Source organism: Antennarius striatus, chromosome 10, assembly GCF_040054535.1.
Source record: "Antennarius striatus isolate MH-2024 chromosome 10, ASM4005453v1, whole genome shotgun sequence".
Classification (NCBI taxonomy): domain Eukaryota; kingdom Metazoa; phylum Chordata; class Actinopteri; order Lophiiformes; family Antennariidae; genus Antennarius; species Antennarius striatus.
The window spans coordinates 12,278,147-12,300,131 of record NC_090785.1 but is presented as its reverse complement, the minus strand read 5'-3'; the positions used below and the strand labels follow the sequence as shown (position 1 = coordinate 12,300,131).

Below are 21,985 nucleotides of genomic sequence, written 5' to 3'. Positions count from 1 at the left end.
CAGAAGAGTTAAACCTTTAACCCCAAACTGGAGAAATAAATCATGTCCTTTGGACTCAACCTCATTGCTATGACAACTGCTCCTATACAATGGTCTGCATTTGGAAAAACATGAGTAAGCGGTGATAAAAGACTAGAAAGAGTAGAAAAAAAGAGATTCACAAGAGGGAGAAAAGCGAGAAAAAAATATTGTCTGTGTTTGCTACTTGGATGATTGGCCTCCTTAGACTTCAACGTCACTGTCTGGACAGCTGCTGTTAGCACGCACACAAACACACACACACACACACACACACACACACACACACACACACAAACACAGACACAGACACAGACACAGACTCAGACACAGACACAGACACAGACAGACAGACAGAGAGAAAGAGAAAAAGAGAGGGGTGGGTCTGATTTATATTAGAGGCTCGAGGCCAGAATGTAAATCTTTATACTTTCCCCTTCCGCTTAATCGTTCTTTTATACCACCCTTCAAAACACTCCCTCGATCCCTCACTCTCTTAGCCCTATGCTAAAATAGTCCAATGAGGTAAGTGTGCAAGGCATCCTGGGATGAGTTTTATGGAGTGTTCCTTCCCAGCCCCAGTGTGGAATAAACCACCCGGCCATCCAGACCAGCTCCGATCCCGGTCACACAGAGAGGCAGGAGACACAGGCAAGGCTCCAGGTAATAGTCTGGACCTTTACTAACAGGCAGCAGTGAGAGCATGTCCTCTGCAGAACAGCTACATGAGTAACATCTGATAAACTGCTTTAAAATGTGAAGATTTTGTGTGTGTTTTTGTTATTCAATGCATAGCCTATAGCAGTTTCAGGGATTAAAGCAGAAGGCCTGTAAAGAAAAAGGTAGATGTCATTAATATTACTTATAATTTTATCATTTTTGAGGTATGAATGTACAGGAAATAGTGGTGTGATTTCTTTCCACCATTGTCACAAAATAAGAAGTCATACTTAGTATTCATAAACTGACCTCTACACCACTTGTAGATGTATGATAAAATAAAGTAGAACATTTTATATTGAAACTTTTATGTCCGTCAGAGGAGGATGACGATGGTGATGCAGCCAGGTCAGGACAACATAACTCAGCAGAGGATGCTGCAGGCGAAGGTCATGCCGAAGAAGGCTAGAGGAGGTATATTTGGATGCATTGACTTCATTTTGTCCCAGTCTCACATTTCGAATAGAATATATCTGCAGATCCCCAATATTTAGTAAAATAATCCACATAACAACGTGCATATGGCTTGTTACTTTGCCTCAACTGTTTGGAATCCTCCTGTGTGCTATTTATGTTTGTATTAAAAGTGTCAGTGTGCAATCACAGGAGGATCTGTCAGATGGATCTGTGTTAGTCACCACTTAGGGACACATGCAAAGTGATACACCCAAATCTCAGGAGCGTAAGATCGTTGTTGAAATTCCAAGAGAGACTCTCCCAGTTGCAGTTTGTTTCCAGCATGCCAGCAACGCTTTGAAACCAAGTCGCCTAAACTCAGCAAAATGTGACTCCCACCACATAATTTTACACAGTTCGATCAAAGGCATCTCCTGAAGGGTGACACAAGCTGAGGCTTGTCATAACTCTTATGGGGGTAAAGGGCCATCAGCCCTTAAACAAGTCTTTCATCCAAAGATCCTATTTATATGCCCAGTTACCAATGCAACCCTGGATCACAACAAACATAAGGCATCCCTGACATCATCTTAAGGCTATTTAAGACCCTCTGCTGCACCATGATATAACACAAAAAGAGACCTGGAGCAAAAGCTGTGCAGATACCAACTTAGTGATGCTGTGCATGGTTTGGCTTTTTATGTATCAGCTCACTTCAGCTGTTCAAAATCATCACGGTCGAGATCAGGAAAAGTATTAAGAATTACCAAAGGGAGTCTGTTAATTTTCCTCCTCTTTTCAAATGTTTCAAAGTGAGGATTATCACTGATTTCGCACCAATGCCTTAAGCCCTAATGCCAATGCACCCAGCATAATTACAGCAGCAAACTGGTAATGCAAAGATCTTCTCTGCTATTGCATTCTGGAAGTGTATAGAGACAATAAGTCCAGTCACTCTATATAAGTCTATTTTTCTCCATCAGGTCTGAATCTGGGGAAGAAGATCAGCGTCCCAAAGGATGTGATGATGGAGGAGCTCAATCTTCCATCTAATCGAGGCTCTCGCATGTTTCAAGAGAGGCAAAAGAGGGCTGAGATGTTCACGCTGGAGAACATTTCCAGTGGTGCTCAGAACACCGGCTATGTAAGAAACAGATGACAAACAGCAACACACATATGGCTGCAATCAATTACGTGTAGTGCAACATGCACACCCAACAGCATGTATCTGACACAGCTTGTTAGGGTGCTACATAGATCTGATCTAGAATTTATGTCCGGTGTTATCTGACCATTATGTGAGTCCTGTCTCATTTCTCTAGAAAACAATAATGGGACTTTAATATCTTAACACACTACTTGCATGTGCAGTGTTTCTGTTATGCATGCAAGAAAGTTTACTTTAACCAGATGGGAATACCTTTAACGTATGTAAATAAAAACATTTACTGTAGTTTTGATAAGGTTACCAAGCTCATTAGAGGCGTTGTGTATATAGGTTTTTATATTTAAACCAAAAAAGACCCAACACTTTTACTTCTGCAAAATGCCTACATTCTCACAGTCCACTATTCATGTTTGTCATGATGGATGTTATTTGCATCAAGAGTCACGGAAAGCCTCGTGTATTGACTATTGATATTTTCTCAAGCTGATTGGCATTTGGTTCAATCTTCATTCTCTCACACGATTTAAAAACCACTGTGTTTATTTGTAAATATGTTTTCTTAATTTATTGCTTTTTCTAATTACTTTTTCAATTTCCCTAGCAGCAAGACAATAAAGAGAAAAAATTAAATAACCGAAAACATAGGCACCGATCATTTCTCTGTAGACACAGCTTTGTCATACTTCACACAGTCAGGAACCAGCGTGTCCATCAGCAGTGATTACAGCCGTAATCCTCCTCCCCACGGACCGACACGACCGCTGGATGATCTCTTCAGAATGATGGACCGCTCTATGGCTGGAGCTGCCTTTGGTTGCTGCTGAGTCTATGGAGGATGTTCATGCTGTCACACACACAACCAACACCTCCCAGATTGTCAGTGGTGTTTTTTTTAATTCAGGGATTGTTGTTGGCTGTTCTAGAACTGCCTCCAGCATGCCAGTGGCACAATACTGTACTGGCATGATGCAGCGACTCCAGCGGTTCTTGCAGATGTTATTTTTTCCCCTAAACTATGCCTCTGCTGTATTTAGTGTTGGGTTAGTGTCATTGTTATTAGGATGGATTCATGAAGGCTGTAACTTTACAATTGCCCTACATATAGATGCATAACTATTCTCTCAATATTTATAAAAACTCTTTAGTGTACTAAACAGGTGGTTCCTAACCCCCAGGTCGTGGATTGGTACCGGTGCGTGGGTCAATTGGTTCCGGGCCGCACAGAAAGAATACACAACTTATTTCTGTTTTATTTATTATCATTTATTATTTATTTATTATTATTTTATTCTAAATCATGTTTTGTTTTGGAAAATTACCAAATTCTCTCTATCTACAATTCATTCTTTACATTTTTCAAGATTCTTGCCTTGGTCACACGACTGTCTTCTCAAAGTTGAAATTCCATGGTAGCAAAAGGAGCAAAAAACAATGTTACGAGGAAGCTGCTAATAAACTTGCATACACATATGATTAAATTTACAAAAAAAACAGTTTACATGCTGGTTGTCTCGTTTTATGTTGTTCTATTTTCCACCTCAACTTAAAGGTCGGTCTGTAAAATATTGTCAGATGATTTGCGGTGGCGCGAAAATGATTGAGGACCACTGGACTAGACAACACACAGGGATATAAACCTCTGCCAAAGCCTAGGCCTCAGTTTCCCCACAAATTTAAAGTTCAATTCCCAAGGTTGGACCCTGATCATATAATATTGACTATAATAATAATTAAGTGATCAACAAACTGGTAAAAAATAACCACCTTGCCTGCCAACTGAAAAGTAACATTCGTTAAAAAAGTGAATATTAAAATAAAATGGAACTCTGTTCAATTCCCAGGTCCAACCAGAAGCTGCTCCTCCCCCCCCACAGATCATCCCAGAGCCACAGAGAGGAACGGAGGGCCCAGCTTTCTCCGTCCCTGGTAAGCATAGCCTGGTCATAAACCTTCAGAAGACAATAGCGAAGATGGGCTGTCCCGAAATCCTCGCCCCAGGTAAATACATGGAGAAGAAAGGATGACCATGAACTGCTAGCGGCTATAGAAATAGGTCACATGAAAAAGCATTAACAGCACCTGTCATTAAACTGCTAGTGTTCTCTTTTTATAGGGAAGTTCGGTGAAAAAATCAGTATACAGTATTATATTTCTTATCAAGCCTAGGTGAATGGGGGGCATTATGCAGTGTGCCTTCATCTGCGACCATCTTTGCTGGCAGTCACTGTTAGTTTGACAGAAGCCACTGTTTACAGCATGACTGGTAATGAACTGAGCTGTGTTACTGGTGATTCACACTGAGATATAATTACTGTATTGCTTGTCATTGACAGTAGCAGCATCATACTGATTTATACTTATATTAAATTTGTTTGTGCTGCCTGTGCTTTGCTTTATTTATAAATGGGGTTTATAATTAGCTTCATCACTCAAGTTATTATCCATTCTTTTGACACTGGGGGGTATGCTTTGCTTGGTTTTAATGTGAATAAAACTGCACCAAATTAAAGCAACACAGCTTTAACTTCACCAATCCTCGTGCGTTGCTTTTACCCACACACATTTTCTTTTTTCGTCAGGATATTCTGGCCCTCTGAAGATAGTTCCTTATGAGAGGTTCAACACAACAGTAATTCCTAAATCCTACTGCTCCCCATGGACAGATGCTTTGGGAGTCAACAAAGAGGCCCAGATTTCCATTAATATCCAGCCGCTCCAGCTGCCACAAACACAACCATACAGGTGCTTCAACAGGTAAATATGATAAGCGCTACCTCACCTAAATACATGATGATTTCACTCAATGGATGCACAAGTGTTGAGACACGCCTTCAAATAGACCTTCAAATAGAGCAGCAGATGACTGAGTCATATCATCTATCACAATCATCTCTTCCCTCAGCTCATCTCCATGTTTCCAGTTTGAAAGTGAATCCCTTCTCTCTGGCTCTCACGTCCTTGACGTCTATTTTGAACTATTGAAAGTTGATCCACTGGTGGGTCTGGAGTCTTTTAATGTCCATACTCCAAATAACTGTACAAAAGGATATTGCTTCACTCGTGGCACACAATGGCATCGTTCCAGTGAAACAGTACAGAGGATAGCCTGTGTATACTAAAAAATACGTAGAATTATATGAAAGACAAACTCAAGATGTTATCTAATTAAATCAATCACAGAATTTCTACCGTCGAGCCTATACTCCTGTGGAGGGATCCATTTACACTCCTAAGACTGAAATTGTGTCACCTCAATTAAATTTGAACTCAGCAACACAGAAAAGGTTGAGGTTAGCACAGCCTACTCGAGTCCTTCTGAAATTGTGTAGTTTTCTCCAGTTAACAGGACTGGCTATTATTAACCATAGTTATTGTACATAATGTAAAGGTTGCTTCTCTACGGGATGTCTGAGTCATGCAATACATAAGGTTTGGTTCTGCCCTGAGTATCAAGTGCAGTGCACTCAGTTTGTGTGTTTATCTCTTCAGATCTGCCGTACCATTTGGGGGACCTATGGCCAGCGAGAGGGTGATCCCCGAGGTCAGCTACGAGGCAGTCGATTCCAGGATGCCGCCCGGCATCACTGAGGTCCACATGTACCGACGGCCCAACTTCAACAGAGCACCCAGAGGATGGGGAATTAATCGTTGCCCAGAATCTAATGAACTATGAAAAAGGGGCTGATAAAATGAAGACTAGTGCACTGATCTGCTTGCTCCAAAGATTATTGCCAAGCAGTAAATGACACCCTTGTGTGTTATGCAAAAAGTTGCTTGTTTCTGCCAGTTTGATGTGCTGCAAAGAGTGCTGGAATCTGCTTTTTACCACAGTTCCCTTTCCTTACCACTTCCCATTTTCATCTGATGCACATTTTACTCTTGTGTAAGAGCAACAGGCAATAATGTGGTTTTTACACAGCAGTAAAAAAACAAGAATAATTTTCACTCAGATAATAACAAAATGTGTCAATTTAATGACAAGTTAAAACAATTTAAACAAAGTCTTACAATAAACTAAATCAGTGTTGTGGAATATTGAGATTGTGTCAAATAAAAATGTCGATGCAATTGAAAATTAGGTTTTAAAAATGCTCTGAATTTTACTTCACCCGATTCAAAATGTGACGGATATAAGTTTATCAACAGTATACATTTTTACATGTACAATGACTCCAGCACAGGAGCATGTAAAAACCCATATGCCCCCAGTCACACAGGCCAGTGCTTTCAATGTCTCTCTTCTCTCACCACATTAACTTCCACTGTTCAGAAGCTGTTTTCTACTTTGTAACTGTTAACAATAACAAGTGAATCTGGTAAGATCGTACAAGACAGATCAGTTAATCAACAGCACTCCTGGTGGCATAACAGGTCAAATGTTTTCCCGAAGACACGTTTTCTATGCGGAGCGTCTTCCCATGGAGTCATCTGCAGGTTCCAGGAGCACTGAGTTTCTGAGGTGAAAGCACTTGACCAGGTTTTACAAAAGGAAAAGGACGACACCAAAACTATGATTTCACTCTAGCAGCTAATCGCCATGACGCGAGCCATGTGCTGCATGGGCACCCATCCGCTGAGGATCCTGGGAGGGGTAGTGGATTTGACCAGGTGGTCTCATGCTCATTGGAGGGGGCATAGGTGGAGCCATGGGGCCCATGTGATGAAACATTGGTGGCCCAAAGCCTGTGACAAGAAGACAATACAGCATTAGATGTACACCCTTTTAAACTGGATTTAATCCATTACACTTTATTACACATACACATTCTACTCAGCAATTGGGTGAAGAATGTTGTAAAACGACAGGTCAAGACTAGCAAACTAAAAATTAACAGCGCTATAATGATAATGACAATATTTTAAGAACCATTTTATCAACATATTTTACTACTCATGGGACACCTGCTGCATCTGTATCGTCAAAATTATACCTGGAGGAGGAGGGTTGATGCCCGGAGGTGGAGGCAGAGCTATGTTCATAACGGCAGGAGATGTGGTCGGGTCCAGGTTGAAGTAGTTTGCAGGAGCTTCCTCATCTAAAGCCGGTGGTGGAGGAAGAGCTGTAATAAAGACGAAAAAATATTAAAGAAAGTAACAACCAGCCATCAAAGCAATTCTGTAACCTACACTCAAAAACATAACATGAAGAATTAACCGCTAATCCAACGTGTTTATGTAGGTTTCATCAGAAATTTAACTCAAAACTTACATTTAATGTCATGATTAATGCAAGACCTGTTTCTCATGTACGCTGACAATGTCTTACTGGAGTGGAAGAAGTTAAGTGACTGATTAACCAACATATAGAAACTGGATGGTGGTTTTCGCTGGCCTTTTGCAGTACTGTCATGAATTGTAAATTAAAATCTTATTCTTTCAGATCTTTCACTTTCACTGATGAGAACAATCACAATAATATTTTAAAAAATCTACAAAGAAGACATTTTCTTGGAAAAGACAAAAATTTCTGAAAAGGTGCTGTTATTGGGGTGGCAGTGGATCCACAGTAGATCAGGTGCCCTATGATCAGAGATTGGCGGTTTGACTCCCGCTCTCGTCCAGCCACCCAGAGTGTCAGCTGACAGTGGACGTGTCAGCTCAACTCCTGGCCACTGCTGAGGCACCCTTGAGCAAGGCGCTGTCCCCCTACAAGCTGCTCAACCAGGGAGCACCCCAAAATCGCTGCCCGTCACTCTGCCTCTCCATGTACTGTTTGTTGTGTGTACTAACTGCATGCATTCAGGCCCCTTGTGTGTTGTGGTTGCGTTTCAGAGGCCTGTACACAACATTGTATCCAACACAAAGATATGAACAGCTGAGTGTAAAAGTAATTTCTCCATTGGGGATAAATAAAGTGGACTTACTTTATCTTACACACCACAACGCAACACACTGGGTGCATATCAGTACATAAGTGGCTATTCAGTATTATTTGTTAAGTAATGCTTGAGCAGTGGATATATGCAATTTCCTCCGGGATTAATAAAGTATCTATCTATCTATCTATCTATCTATCTATTCATCCAGTGTTGTTCGCTATTTTAACTTTGTTGCAGCATAATCACAAATATTTCCCAAAAACATGTCTAAATTCTAATGCTAGTGTGCCAAGTCAACTATAGACAGACTCCCCTTAACACTGAAAAAGGATCAGTTGATTTACACTTTCAAATAATGCCCCTATATCACCTCATTTGCATTACAGACTCACCTCCAGGCAGGCCAGGTACAGGATCAAGCCTGGTGCCCATCTCACTGACGCCATCTTTTAAACCATCCTTCCCTCTTGCTGCTTGAGACCTAAGAGACAAACCTCCTTAATTAATCTGTAGATCAAAACACTTCCGCTGAAAACTTGTGTTTAGCCTCAGAACTTTGTTGAAAAAAGAAAATATAAGTTCACTTGTGTAAAACACGATAAATTAGCAGTTCGCTTTCAGTTCAGACTGAAAAAATGTTAGGAGTTTCATTCAAACCAAGTCATTAGTCAGAGACGCTAACGTCAAATCTTTACCTTCCCCACTTGACAGTGAGTCTCCGTCCATTGATGATGAGTTTATTAAAGCACTTCTCAGCAGCCATTTCAGCTGCCTGCCGTGTAGCAAACTGTATGAAAGCACACTGCTGCCTCTGGACTATGGTAATGGTGCGGATCTCACCAAACTGGTAAAAGTGACTCCTGTAATACAACAGTCCAATGTTTAAGACTCAAAATACAGATGATGTAAATACAAGTATATTATAATTTCTATTTCAAGGGTGGGATGTAATTAAATCTACAAAACAAATTAAAACAACCTCAAAAGTCATGACATTGTGCAAGAGCTTGCTCTGAATTAAAAGTCTTTACTTGAGATCTCCATCTGTGACAGTATCCCCCAAGCCCCCAATATAGAGAGTACTGATGGACTTGTCCTCTGGTGGATCCAGCCGGGGCATAGTTGAGGCCCGTTTCAGCAATTTGTCAGCCACTGGGTCATTGATGCCATAGTAACGGTCCTTAATGTTCTGGTCGGCAAGAGGGTCATCGGGATCTGTGGGCTTTTCATGCCTGTGTTAAAAAGATCAAGAAAGAGAAAATACAAATTTAACAAATATAAGGCAATTAGAATGGAAAAAGAAACAGACCAGTTGGGTTTTGTCAACTATTACATATAAATAAATGTGACATTTATAAACTAGATAAATGAATAAAAGCAAGAAGTCACATCATCAAAACTTCCAATGTCTGATACTGCATTAACACTCACAAAAACACTCCCATACAACTGCATTCAGTCCCACCTCACAGCACATTATCGACTGCTAGTTGAGCTGGTAGGTGGAAAGGGAACCATATTAACGTGAAATCCCTATCAGACTTCATCACTGATATTTGGATGGTGTTACTGCAGAGTCTAATCAAGGTAGATAAAGGACCGTGTGTTGATATTTCTCTATGCTGACCAATTGCAGATACCATCTCAGTAGAGATGGACACTATAAAGTTGAACTCCCTGCAAAGCAAGTAACATCAGAGGGAAATAAGACATGTTTTAAAGTTAACAGTAATGTTATATTTGGATTCAGGATCTGAATTAGCAAGTACTATACAAGGTCTACCCAAAAGTGATATTGGACCATCCTTTCTGAAAACAGTAAGCAAAAGTTTGTCCCTTGAGAATTGCAACTGTAAGCTGTGTAATGGTATTCCACTTACCTGTAGGGACACTCCTCCCCTCTCTTACACTCTCCCTTCACCCAGAAAGAGCAGATATGTGGCCGATTCCTTTTATAATACGGAGTGGTCCGAGCAAGCTTCAGCAACATATCACTAGAGCTGGGTGCTTTACCCAGCTGGCCCAATGGCCGCATTCCATCAGAGTTGGCTATCTGAAAACACAGAGGTCCAAATACACATAAAGGATTTATTGAAAAAGAGCCTATTTTGGTGACGTGAACTAGACAGAGTCACAGTTGAATGTGTTGTGATGTTGGTTCATCAGCTTGTGTTCTTTATGCTTAGAGAAGAGATATTCAATTGCTTAGTGTTAACTGTTGCTACATTGGACAGAAAGAGTCCAAACATTAACCAATTAGTTCTATTTTAACAACCTAACGGCTCACAACATATACAGTAATCCCTTGCTTACTCGCGCTTCAAAATGCCTGGCTTCACTACGTCGCAGATTTTTAGTAGTTAGTATTGTGATACCGTACTCGCATTCTATTGGCTGACAGCATCCAGAAGTGCTCTGCGTTCCGAGACTAACAGAACGTAGCGCACTTCCTTGAAACACAAACGTGCATTAAACAGTCTATAAAAGTGTGGGAAAAGGTAATACAAATATAAAGTGGTTTAATATCAGTAGGTGGGGGGGGGTCATAAAAGTTTGAATTACCGTACATAATAGTTTGTCGCTATATCATGGAATTTTGTTTTTTGTTTTTCAGAAAGCCTTTATACCTCTCTCTCCATGTTCTGTGTGTAGTACTCTTTGTTCACATCTGATTTAGGAATGTCTTCTTTAACTGAAAGTCCAGTATCTCTGACCTGGATAGGCAACCCTATGAAAGACAATGTTAATAATGCAGAGTTAAAGTGCACAAATGTGGTCCAGTTAACAATAACGATCATCCAGATTACAAATAAATGTTAAAAAGAGGCAGGCAACACAAACTCACCATACTCCAAGTCCAGCAAACATGTCTGACAAACGTTCTTCATTTTACTACAGGTCTGACAGACCTCTGTCTTCTTGAAACGCATTCGCGTCCCTGGACACCATCGGAATACAGTAAACGGGCGAGCACAGATCTGAAACAAAATCATATTTTTTTCTCCATACAAGAAATATACCAATAAGGTTAACTACACAATTAGAGCTGAAAGTATCTTTGAAAAACATACCTTGCACTCTTTTCCATACTTCTCCTTTGTCTGTCAATAAAACATGAACAAATCTGAGCTCTATGGGCATCGATGCAACAACTACAACAACAACAAAAACCCTCGTTCAATCCCATTCATTTTGATAAGACATCAACGGTCACTTACCATACGGATGTAAGGGTTTTCTCCTAAACATGTCTGGCACAGAATTGGAAAATCCTGAGGAAAACAAATAAATGTTATTTTTGTAATATATGTTGCTCACTCAAGAGTGAATTTGTGTTTCACACTCTTCTGTGGACATCATGGTGAAGTTGCATGTATGAACACGGAGTGAAACAGGACTTGAAAGCAATCATTTTGCCATCTGTTCAGGGATGCAGTTTCAACTTAAGTGCTAGATGCTGAAAATGACTTTCCTTTAATCCATCCTACTGACAGCATCAGCAACACACCTAAATTTAAGCAAGCTCTTTTGGCTCAAATGTCAACCACACAGACTAGGGTTGCAAAGTTTTTATTCTGACATCTTGGTAAAGCAAACGTTGGCCAAAGACCCGGGTTGTCATGTCACAAGAGGGAAAACTGTTTTGTTGCCTTGTCAAAAATAGGATTTGAGAATGTGTAACTCCATGCCTGTAATGTTTAAGAACAAATTCATAATAAAAATGTAACCAATATGTGATTGAATTCAACGTTAAATATACTGTTTTCACTATGATAACTTCCACGTCTCTATGAAGATGACTAAAAAACATCCGGCTTTCCTTAAGTATCGTAACAATAAATTATATTGAAATATGACTTCTTCGTAACACAGTTCCCATTTTAGCGTTTATTTTAAGTTTTCTTGAACCGCAATGGAAAAATCTGATAGACCTGCCGGCTAACCGGTACTTTTGAACGAGCGCCTGCCAAAATTCCCTTAAGACTAAATCTTCATGCTACAGAGAAAACCATCCTAAACAATTGAACAGTGAGCTGACCATTCAAGGTTTCATCTGTTATGAGTGAAACGAGTTAGTTGTAGAACAATTACTCTATTTAACGTGACTTCGTTTTATTATTGTTAGCTTACAGTGCTAGCTCTGACTGCTCCACAGAGCTAAATTTACCACAAAACCCTTCAAATTTAGCGTAAATTGACAAAAGTATTTTATTCGACTACTTTCATGTTCTGTCGTCTATACCCCGTAACTCAAAACTATCGGGTGCAATAAAACCGCGTTTTCAGATTCAACGTTCATATTCTTTACACCGCTAACAACCATGCTTCTACTAGTATTAGCAACAGAAGGCTACATACTAGACTAGCTACGAAGCTAACATGCCACATTTGCACCAAAAAGGAATAATGAACGACAATGTAATTCGTCTACGTAAAAATGTTTACGTTTTTCTTTTAATTTCAGGAACAATTTAATTAAAAACAAAAACAAGGCTGCCAGGACATACCGCGTCTTCCCAGTTCTGTCTATTGTACGTGTTAGATCCGAGGGACGTCGCCATTTTGAGGACTGTGAGCCAAACGGGCCAAACATCTGTCGGCGCGAGAGGTGTTAGACCACAATGCACCGCGCCACAGAGCTGCGTTTCACCTTCGGGTGTCGCCCTTTGCAGTGCCTGACACAAATGAACAGAACAGAGAAGTTCAGTGGAAGATGCAGGAAACAAAAACTACAGCATTAAAATGTTGAAGTACACCCACAAATATAGTCATGTACAATGTTTTTTTTTTACACAGAATCATGTATATAATATATTTTTATTTTATATTCATTACTTTGTTTTTATTATAGATTTAGTATGCAGAAATCAGGACCTGCTTGTAAAAAATACATTCATTTTCTGCCGCTTCATCCGCCGTAACGGGTCACGCGGAGCCTGAGCCTATCTCAGCGGGCATAGGGCGTGAGGCGGGGGACAAACCGGGCACAACGCCAGTGCACCGCGGAGCCACACACAAAGACGGAGAACCATGCACACACACTCACTCCTACGGGCAATTTGGGACCGGCCAATCAACCTGAAGCGCATGCTTTTTGCGGTGGGAGGAAGCCTGAGAACCCGGAGAGAACACACGCAGACACGAGGAGAGCGTGCTAACTCCGCACAGAGCGGGACTCGAACCCGCACCCGTTGTGTTGTGAGGCGACAGCGCTACCCACTGCGCCACTGTACTCAAAGAAAAAAGTAAAAAGTGTATAAAACAGTAGTACCAACAAATGTACCCTAATTTAATTTATATAATCCTGATTTTTCAGAATCACACTGGACACTCAGAAAAATAAAGGCTTTTAAAGATTTAGATTAAATTTTAAATATTAAAGACACCTTTATTTGTCCCCCATATGGAGATTTTCCCCCCCACTCTTGTTAGTATAAATACACACGTGTGTATGGCACATGTGTATGGCCTGAATGCAGACACACACACACACACACACACACACACACACACACACAAACACACACACACACACAAGGTGAAGGTTATAGACAGGCGGGCAGCTCCCTCATGGAGTGCCCCTTTGTGTGTGTGCATGTATGAGGGGCCTGTGTGTTTATATACGTGTGCGAAAACAAAAAACAACAAAGACTGGAAAAATAATTTTCCTATGGGAGATGAATAAAGTATACTTCTTCTAGCCTCTCCCCTTGACCCCTTATGTACACTTTGGTCATGCCTTTGTACTGTGAGGAAGTGATTACTTCTGCCACCCTTCATTATTTGTTTAAGTGACACAGTCAGACTAATTGGTGGCTCTGTGTGAGCTTGGGTAAGCCAATTGTATAGTCCACTTAATCGTGTACCTATCCACCTGTTCTAATTCAGGTCAGTGTCTTTGTTGGGTTGAACTCCCATTAGTGGTGCAATGGATTTTTGGGATTATGTTTGGACTTTAAGTCCCTCATGTTTATTTAAAGACAGGGTGATGCAGTGGAGTCAACTGAAAGAGATTGGAGGCTGTCCTGAAGAGCTGGGGATTCTTCCACAGTGTAGCTGTCTTTCAGGATGTCAGAAAAGGAAGAATCTTTTTGTAGACTAACGAATCAGTGACTTTGTGTTATGATTAATTGCACTGTGGTCATCAGTTACTATTTATTGATCAACGATTGCTTCTGTGATCATCTTTCTTAATGAAAGGAGTGGACTGAAATCTTCAGTAGCCTCCTTAATCGAATCTCTTGGGTGCACATGTGTCTTATCCTGTGTTGAGTTGGACAGCAATTCCAACTTTTGATTATAACCTCCCCTGTCTCAACCATGTCGTGTGACTGCATCGTCTCAATCATGTGCTGTGGATTAAGCAATCAAAGCTGCAGCCAACTCCTTGATCAAAATAACAAACCCCATGAGTCACAAGGTCAGAGGACATATAAGTATACCATATTACTGCACAGCTGCTGCATTGATGTTGATCGAAAGATTTGAATTAATGATTCTATTCATTTAAAAGCTACTTGCTTTCCTGGAATTATATTTGGGGAAAGCCAGCAATCACTTTCCTATTGGCCAAATTGAACAATGATGATATTTCTTGTTTGTAGTTGTTTATATTAATAGTCTATTGGAGATACTGCAGAAATTATAATTAAGATATAACATAGAATAAGGTCACAACGACACACTACCGTTAGCTTTATAAACTCAAAGCAATACTGCATGAATAGCTGTTTATGAGATTATGATTCGATGTCACTTTGATGCATCGGGGATCACACTGAGAACGCATCGGTGCCTGAACGGCCTGCAGTGTGCGTTGACTAATTATTTCTGAGCTCCACTCCTTAGAAATTAGAATCATAAACAAGTTTTAGGTAATCCCAACAACACAACGCATTTGAATCACTAGTGTGTAGTTTCGCACAGCGCTTTCGGGTTATTACATCTCACAGTGTGAGAACAGGGACCGAACCTGAAGTTCCAGCGGTCTGCGCGTTTGCGCACACACCAACACACAGAAAGCGCTTCGCTGGCGCCCCCTGTCGTCAGTTGTGGGTCACAACCGGTGCACGGAGCTGCAGAGAGAGAGAGGGCATTCTCAGATTTCCCGTTTTTTTTCCCAGTGCCGCTTCAACATCACGACAGTTAAACGAGAGGACGACGCCGTGCACACAGTGCGCCCCGACCCCGCGTTCGGTTCACAAAGCCCGTAGAGCTCAGAGTCAGCCTAGACGAGGTGAGTAAATCGACACAACACCAGCGGCACATGTTTGATACACGGCCGAGGGAGCCCCGCTGCTCGGTATCTCAGGCTAGCCTGGTGAACGCTGTCTGGCGGAGACGGAGAATGAGGCCAGTTTTTCGGCCTGACTCCCCTCCATGGAACCAGAAAGCCCCGGCGCTACATAACGGAGACTCGGTGGAGCTCTCGGCTCATCCATGTGGCGGCAGAGTGTTTTAAACCGAATCGAAGTTCGTGTTGATGATGAAGCCCTGTGCTCTGATTTCTATGGGAATTTCTTTATCCAGTCGGGGACAATAATACAGCCCGACGCAGGCGAGGAGGCTAACTTGTTTTTCTAACTTTTTAGCGGCTGCAGACGTAAAACCGTATAATGTTCATTCTCAAATGAACTCAGTTCCAACAACATATGTCGCAACATATGCACAAGCGTTGCACTCTTACGTGGCTCCGGCTGTGGAAAGGCCACGCGAGTATGTGTGCAAATTCGAGTTTAAAGGTCGGCACGACTGCCCACCACCTAATCTAACAGCACCGCAAGTGACAAAGGAGGATTAGACACTGAGAATACAGGGAGTACTACAGCAATACTCTATCTGTGAAAATGTTTCCAGAGAAGTTAGATTAATTGTAAATTGACAATGCAGAATGTGGATTCTGAGGGGATGCATCAGTTTATCTGTAGGCATCAGCATGTCAGAAGTGTTTCTAGCTATAAGCAAAAAGGAAATAGCTTTTTATTGTGTTATGAGTTTAGGAATTATTGTCAGATGAGATCCATGGAAAAGTCTTTCTAGATGGCAAAGTGGCTCATCCACCAATGACACTGTGACTTCTTTAGAATAAGATCTGCCTTTACCGTGTGGACTACTCCATTTCTGGTTTGCAAGATTGACCAAACATCTGCCTTTACTGACAGCTGCATCTATAAGGCTAAAATGATTTTTACTTTTTTTGCTCATAGAGCGACACAGGTTAATTATTTTACAGGGGGCTGGAAACACGATCTTCTCAAATCAGATTCCACTTGAGTCACTTTCATATATAGTGCATATCCCATTTGTGGCCATGCGAAATTAATGAAAACTGTCAACTTGGAATTCATGGGTTTCTTTGCAGATACACATGGGCTGAGCTCTGAGGTCAACGCCAGACGACAACACTGACAATAACAACAGCACAGATCAAAGCTTATGCCGTCCTCCAGAGCCAAATATCATTCATTCATTCATTCATTTGTTACTAGCGTGTCAGTTTGAGTTTGAATAGCATGACACGTCACGTCCTCATAAAGATGACATTTTTGCTGTTTTTCGAGCGAGTGACTCATAGAGAAAACTATGAATGTGTGGATGCCTGTATGTTGAAAGGAAGGATTCATTCAGTTAGGAGCTAGATGCACATCTCTTCACAGATCAGTGCAAAATAGCAGGATAACCAAAGCTTGTCTGAGCAAAACATCTGAATTGAAAAGTGATGCTTGTAATATGTATGACTCTTAAATACTGTCAACATTATGCTCTACGCTGTAGCAGAAAGTGTCAGTCCAAACCTGCCTGAAATCTGTTGCCTGGGGGTTTGTGTGTGCGTGCACCTACTGTATGTGAGAAAGAGATTACTAAAGGAGAATGACTCACTCTTATATATTTGGCAAAGTCATTAGGACTTTCCCCGCAGAAGAGTCTCTTGTGAAAAGAGCTGTCATGTGACATGAGATTTATATCTGACTTTTGCCATTTCATAGCCATGTGTTGTTTATCACGTTCCACCCATCATTTATATAAAAAAAAAGTGCAGATTATATTTTGTCAGTGCTGTCATTTGTTTGTCAAATTTGTGGAGCGCCGAGTTCTAAGTTGTTTTCTGTTTATCTGTGCAAAGTGTTTGTCGGGTTGTTCTAACCCTCCATCTGACTGCTCCCACTGGCTGCCAAAGAGGCTGTGATCTAGTGCTGTCTGTTGATGAAGGCTGCCAATGCTGCGGCTGCTATTTGATCATATATCAGTGTCTCTTCGCTCAGACATGCCTGTGAAATGCTGCGACTGGGTTACAATACCTACACATAGTGGCTTTTAAAAGACAGTATACATCAAAACTAGGAGAGATGACATCACTGAATGTTGTTTGGGACGTTTATCAGGAACGAGATATGATCAAAGATGATTCATCGTTTCAGATTTTGCCTTGAACGGAGAACAGCAAGACACTTTGTTGTAAAGTCAGATTTTGCTGCTTTACTGCTACATATCTCCACTTAGAGGAGCACGCTATTCTAATTGAACTGCAGTAAATATTACATCATATCTAATGCTATGCAAGGTAGCTTTTTGGAACTGCAGTGCCAAAAACATGCCAGCTCTTGTATTTTTCCATGTCAGTGCCCCTTGTGTCCACACTTGGTGTGTGTGGGAGGCAGACCTCTCTTTAGAGTGGGGCTGAAAGCCAGGCATCTTTCCAAATTTCAAGTCCCCCCAACCCTCTCTGCTGGGTATAAGCACTGCTTTGTGCCCCGTACTGCTCCCTATGGTTCTTATTCAGATACAACTACAACACCAATGGCTCTCTGACTCAACGGAAAGCTACAACTGAATGTGTACCCAAAATAGCCCGCTGCTTGACAGACAAACTCAGATGTTTCCCTGTTTGGGCTTGCTTTAAGATTAATATGCCAGAATGCAAGAGGCAGACCATGCCATTGTAACCTTTACAGTAGATTGGATTGACCTGCCTTTTTCATCAAGAATGTGGCAGTGGCATTTTCTGACTAGAGCTGTGCTATTGTGAAGGATAATGGAGAGCAAGAGCGGAGTAAATACATTTCAAAGACCATCGCACAGCAGAGTATTAGCAAATGATCCGATAGCATCTGTAATCCCTAGGAAAACCTGGAGAGTTGTTTTTTGTTTTTTTAAATAGTGCTAGCCTCCATCAGATAGTTGGCAGGGTTTTCACATATATGACAGGCTAGCTAGGCTATTGGTGCAGCTGACTACAGTATGCAGGTAGATCAGATTACTGAACGATTAGCCATGGCCTCCTATTCCCAGCCTAGGGAAATGATTTTCCACCGTCATAATTCCCTAGACTGAATTACGCTGGCCAGTGACTCAGAGATACTTAATACTGCAGGCCTGCATGGCATAAATGTTGTTCTCTGGAGACCAGAGATAGCCTGAGAGTGGTTGTTCCATTCAAGACAAAATAGTTTTCTCATTTGAATTTCTAGTTAAGCTCTGCTTGCTTTCAAGCATGGAGAATGGTGCAACCAAGCAGGAGTTGTTGAAAAAGGTGACATTTTTTGGGATGTTAGCCCCTTGGTTGGAATTCTTCCATTAAGGAGAGAGCAGAAAGCTGGAAAAAAGTTCAGAAACCAGACACTGTTCCGCATACATCCTTCTATTGTGACTTTTACATCAAAAAACCAAGCACATGTCAGATGGGCAATGAGGCAGGGTAAATTGAGCAGGCCTCTAGTGGAATTTTGCTGAATGGAAAGACAGGCGACGATGGGAGAAAGGGGGAAGGGGGTGGGCCATACTAGTTGAGGTAGAGGTAGGACTGTGTTTCCAAGGTGCTTACCCCCTGAGGCAGGAATCTGATACATTCCAGAGGCTCCTATGTCCAGACAAATAATGGTGACTAGGGTGTAACGTTTCGTCAAATGACACATGATTGGAGCAAATGTGCTGGGAAAGTAAGAGCTATGTCATAGGCTCATTGGTAACCAGTTCTAGTTGCCTGAGGGATCAGGAGGTATTCCAGAAGAGAAGGTTAGGTTATGTGAGATCAGGATTTATCCATAGTAAAAGACATCTCTCGTTTTTATAGCTCCCCTCCTTATCACAGCGTCTACTCGCTCACCACCATTTAGATACAGACATTTGCATAATTTTAAGCATTTAGGTGACTCTGTGATCCGGAGCAAATCACAATGAACAGCACAGTTGGAAAATCCTTTAATTTTCTTTGGTCCATTATACAGCATTGCATTCTGATTAAATCCTTTAAAGCAGTTAAACTGAATAAAGATTGGAACCTGAATGACTCCTGATAAATAACCAGTTGTGTTATGAAGCTGTTTTCTAAGGTTATACACACACACACACACACACACACACACACACACACACACACACACACACACACACACACACACACACACACACACACACACACACACACACACAACTGAATTTACCTGGGTCCAGATTGACACCTGAGATGTGGTATCAGCAGTCCAATCTATGGGCTTCATTTAATTCTTGGTGTGGAGAGCCCAGCCCTCAGAACCTGAACTAAACCCTATTTACACTGTCGACAGACAAAAAACCCTCTTTTCATTTAGTGGTCAAAAAAAAGTTGTCAGAAGTTAATGGACTTCACCCCTGCCATTCCGCCGGACCCTAGGGTTGATTGTGTTCATACACCCTGCAAGGAAACTCTCGGCATTGCTCTGTTAATGAAGCCATTTTCAGAGATGAAGAGAGAAGTAGTAATTGGAACTCACTACTTCACTGCAGGATATTTTAACCCTATCGTCTTTGTAACTGCTGTTGGTTATTTCTTACATTTCTTTCTTCCCTTGTCAGAGAGAGAGGGAGAAGTAGAGAGGCACAATGATTTGAGTGCTGAGGCCAGACTGGTTGTGTGGGTGGGGGGGTGTCTATATATTTATCCAGTTGTGTGTTGGCCTTGCATGTGGCAGCACCACGGATCTCACACACATCCCATCACCTGCTGCAGAGGCCATGTGTGTCTGCATGCTTTCAGTTGTAAACTATGGTAATCGACAGTGTACATAATGTATAGCATGTGTAATGGAAGGTGAATGCGGTTAAATGCATTCTATTGAGAGACATATTGGATTGAATTGCAAATTACATATGAAAATGAAAATCTACTTCAATAATGTAGAACTGAAAGACTTCTAAATGTAATTTTAAAAGAAGTATCAGGACATCAGTCTTTTTAAAACCTAGACTAACAAATATTTATTCATTCATTCATTCATTTTCCATATCCGCTTAATCCGCTAACGCAGGTCGCGGGGTAGCCAGTGCCTATCCTGGCAGTCTCAGGGCGTGAGGCGGGGGACACTCCGGGCACGACGCCAGTGCACCGCGGAGCCACATAGAAACAAACAAATCATTCACTCACACACTCACTCCTATGGTCAATTTGGGACCGGCCAATCAACCTGAAGCGCATGCTTTTGGAGGTGGGAGGAAGCCGGAGAACCCGGAGAGAACCCACGCAGACACGGGGAGAGCATGCGAACTCCGCACAGAGCGGGACTCGAACCCGGGTCCGCCGTGTTGTGAGGCAGCAGCGCTAACCACTGCGCCACCGTGCCGCCTAACAAATATTTAGTTAAATAAAAATATTCCAAATCATCATTTTATTCATGAACAGTGATGATATACAGTCTACTTACGAAATTAATTGGTTTTGCAAGAAATTTTGTAAGTAGAAAATTTCGTAAGTAGAGATGCATTTTCCATGCAAATGCCCTAATCCATTCCAAGCCCCCCAAAATTCCGACATAAATGTGTTATCAAGCATAAAAATGCATCAAAACATGCAGCAAATACATGTTACAATTAGATTATTACACAATAAATAAGAGTTGTTCTTCGTCCATAACAGATGCCTGCCCATACCGTAACCCCACCACCACCATGGGCCACTCGATCCACAACATTGACATCAGCAAAGCGCTCACCCACACGACGTCACATATGCTGTCTGCCATCTGCCCTGAACAATGTAAACCGAGATTCATCCGTGAATGTGAGCATTTGCCCACTCAAGTCTGTTACAGCGGCGATCTGGAGTCAGGTTAAGACCCCGATGAGGACGACGAGCATGCAGTTGAGCTTCCCTGAGACGGTTTCTGACAGTTTGTGTATAAATTGTTTGGTTCTGCAAACCAATTGTTTCAGCAGCTGTCTGAGCGGCTGGTCTCAGAGGATCTTGGAGGTGAACCTGCTGGATGTGGAGGTCCTGGGCTGGTGTGGTTACATGTTGTCTGCGGTTGTGAGGCTGGTTAGATGTACTGCCTTTGGAGATGGCTTATGGTGGATAAATGAACATTCAATGCACGAGCAACAGATCTGGTTGACATTCCTGCTGTCAGCATGCCAATTGCACACTCCCTCAATGCTTGTGGCATCTGTGGCATTTTGCTGTGAGACAAAACTGCACATTTCAGAGTGGCCTTTTATTGTGGGCAGTATAAGGTACACCTGTGCACTAATCATGATGTCAGATCAGCATCTTGATGTGGCACACCTGTGAGGTGGGATGGATTATCTCAGCAATGCAGAAGTGCTCACTATCACACATTTAGACAGATTTGTGAACAATGTTTGAAAGAAATGGTATCTGGAATGAATTATAGATCTTTAAGTCCATCTCATGAAAAATGGGAGCAAAAACAAAAGTGTTGCGTTTATATTTTTGTTGATTTATATTTTTGTAACTCATGACACACTTGTGCTGATTGTGGGGTAACATAAGGAGCACAGAATGCGAGCGCTTCTGTCAGAGCCTCAATGCTGTCCAGCCACAGTCTTCTTTCAAGACTTCTATCAGTCTGCCGAGTATAGACCCATTTTTATT

At 41.6% G+C, this 21,985-nt stretch overlaps 3 protein-coding genes across 4 annotated transcripts in view; 2 read left to right on the top strand and 1 right to left on the bottom strand.

Annotated features, from left to right (window-relative positions):
- The first annotated feature begins 425 nt into the window (after positions 1 to 425).
- On the top strand, positions 426 to 6,101 carry LOC137603019 (myozenin-2). Of its 2 annotated transcripts, none has more exons than XM_068326188.1 (6): positions 426 to 681; positions 1,059 to 1,152; positions 2,118 to 2,278; positions 4,144 to 4,300; positions 4,882 to 5,056; positions 5,792 to 6,101. In XM_068326188.1, exons 2-6 carry the CDS (start codon positions 1,065 to 1,067, stop codon positions 5,973 to 5,975), a joined length of 765 nt encoding a protein of 254 aa, XP_068182289.1. In that variant the 5' UTR covers positions 426 to 681; positions 1,059 to 1,064; the 3' UTR covers positions 5,976 to 6,101. The 2 variants fall into 2 exon arrangements, with proteins under 2 accessions (XP_068182289.1, XP_068182290.1); XM_068326189.1 differs by having other exon boundaries at positions 439 to 681; positions 4,144 to 4,228.
- A 150-nt stretch (positions 6,102 to 6,251) lies between these two features.
- rbm22 (RNA binding motif protein 22) lies at positions 6,252 to 12,711 on the bottom strand. The gene is made up of 11 exons (XM_068326187.1): positions 12,630 to 12,711; positions 11,340 to 11,393; positions 11,193 to 11,222; positions 10,967 to 11,099; positions 10,749 to 10,849; positions 10,002 to 10,174; positions 9,153 to 9,353; positions 8,817 to 8,981; positions 8,514 to 8,602; positions 7,234 to 7,362; positions 6,252 to 6,985 (listed from the first exon to the last, which is right to left on the bottom strand). The coding sequence occupies exons 1-11, from the start codon at positions 12,681 to 12,683 to the stop codon at positions 6,831 to 6,833; spliced, it is 1,284 nt and encodes a 427-aa protein (XP_068182288.1). The 5' UTR covers positions 12,684 to 12,711; the 3' UTR covers positions 6,252 to 6,830.
- Positions 12,712 to 15,231: 2,520 nt separating this feature from the next.
- The window catches only part of ndst1a (N-deacetylase/N-sulfotransferase (heparan glucosaminyl) 1a), a 45,452-nt gene continuing 38,698 nt past the window's right edge, over positions 15,232 to 21,985 (top strand). The window contains exon 1 of the mRNA XM_068326126.1: positions 15,232 to 15,358. The gene's annotated coding sequence lies outside the window, so the exon portion shown is untranslated. The remainder of the gene's footprint in view (positions 15,359 to 21,985) is intronic.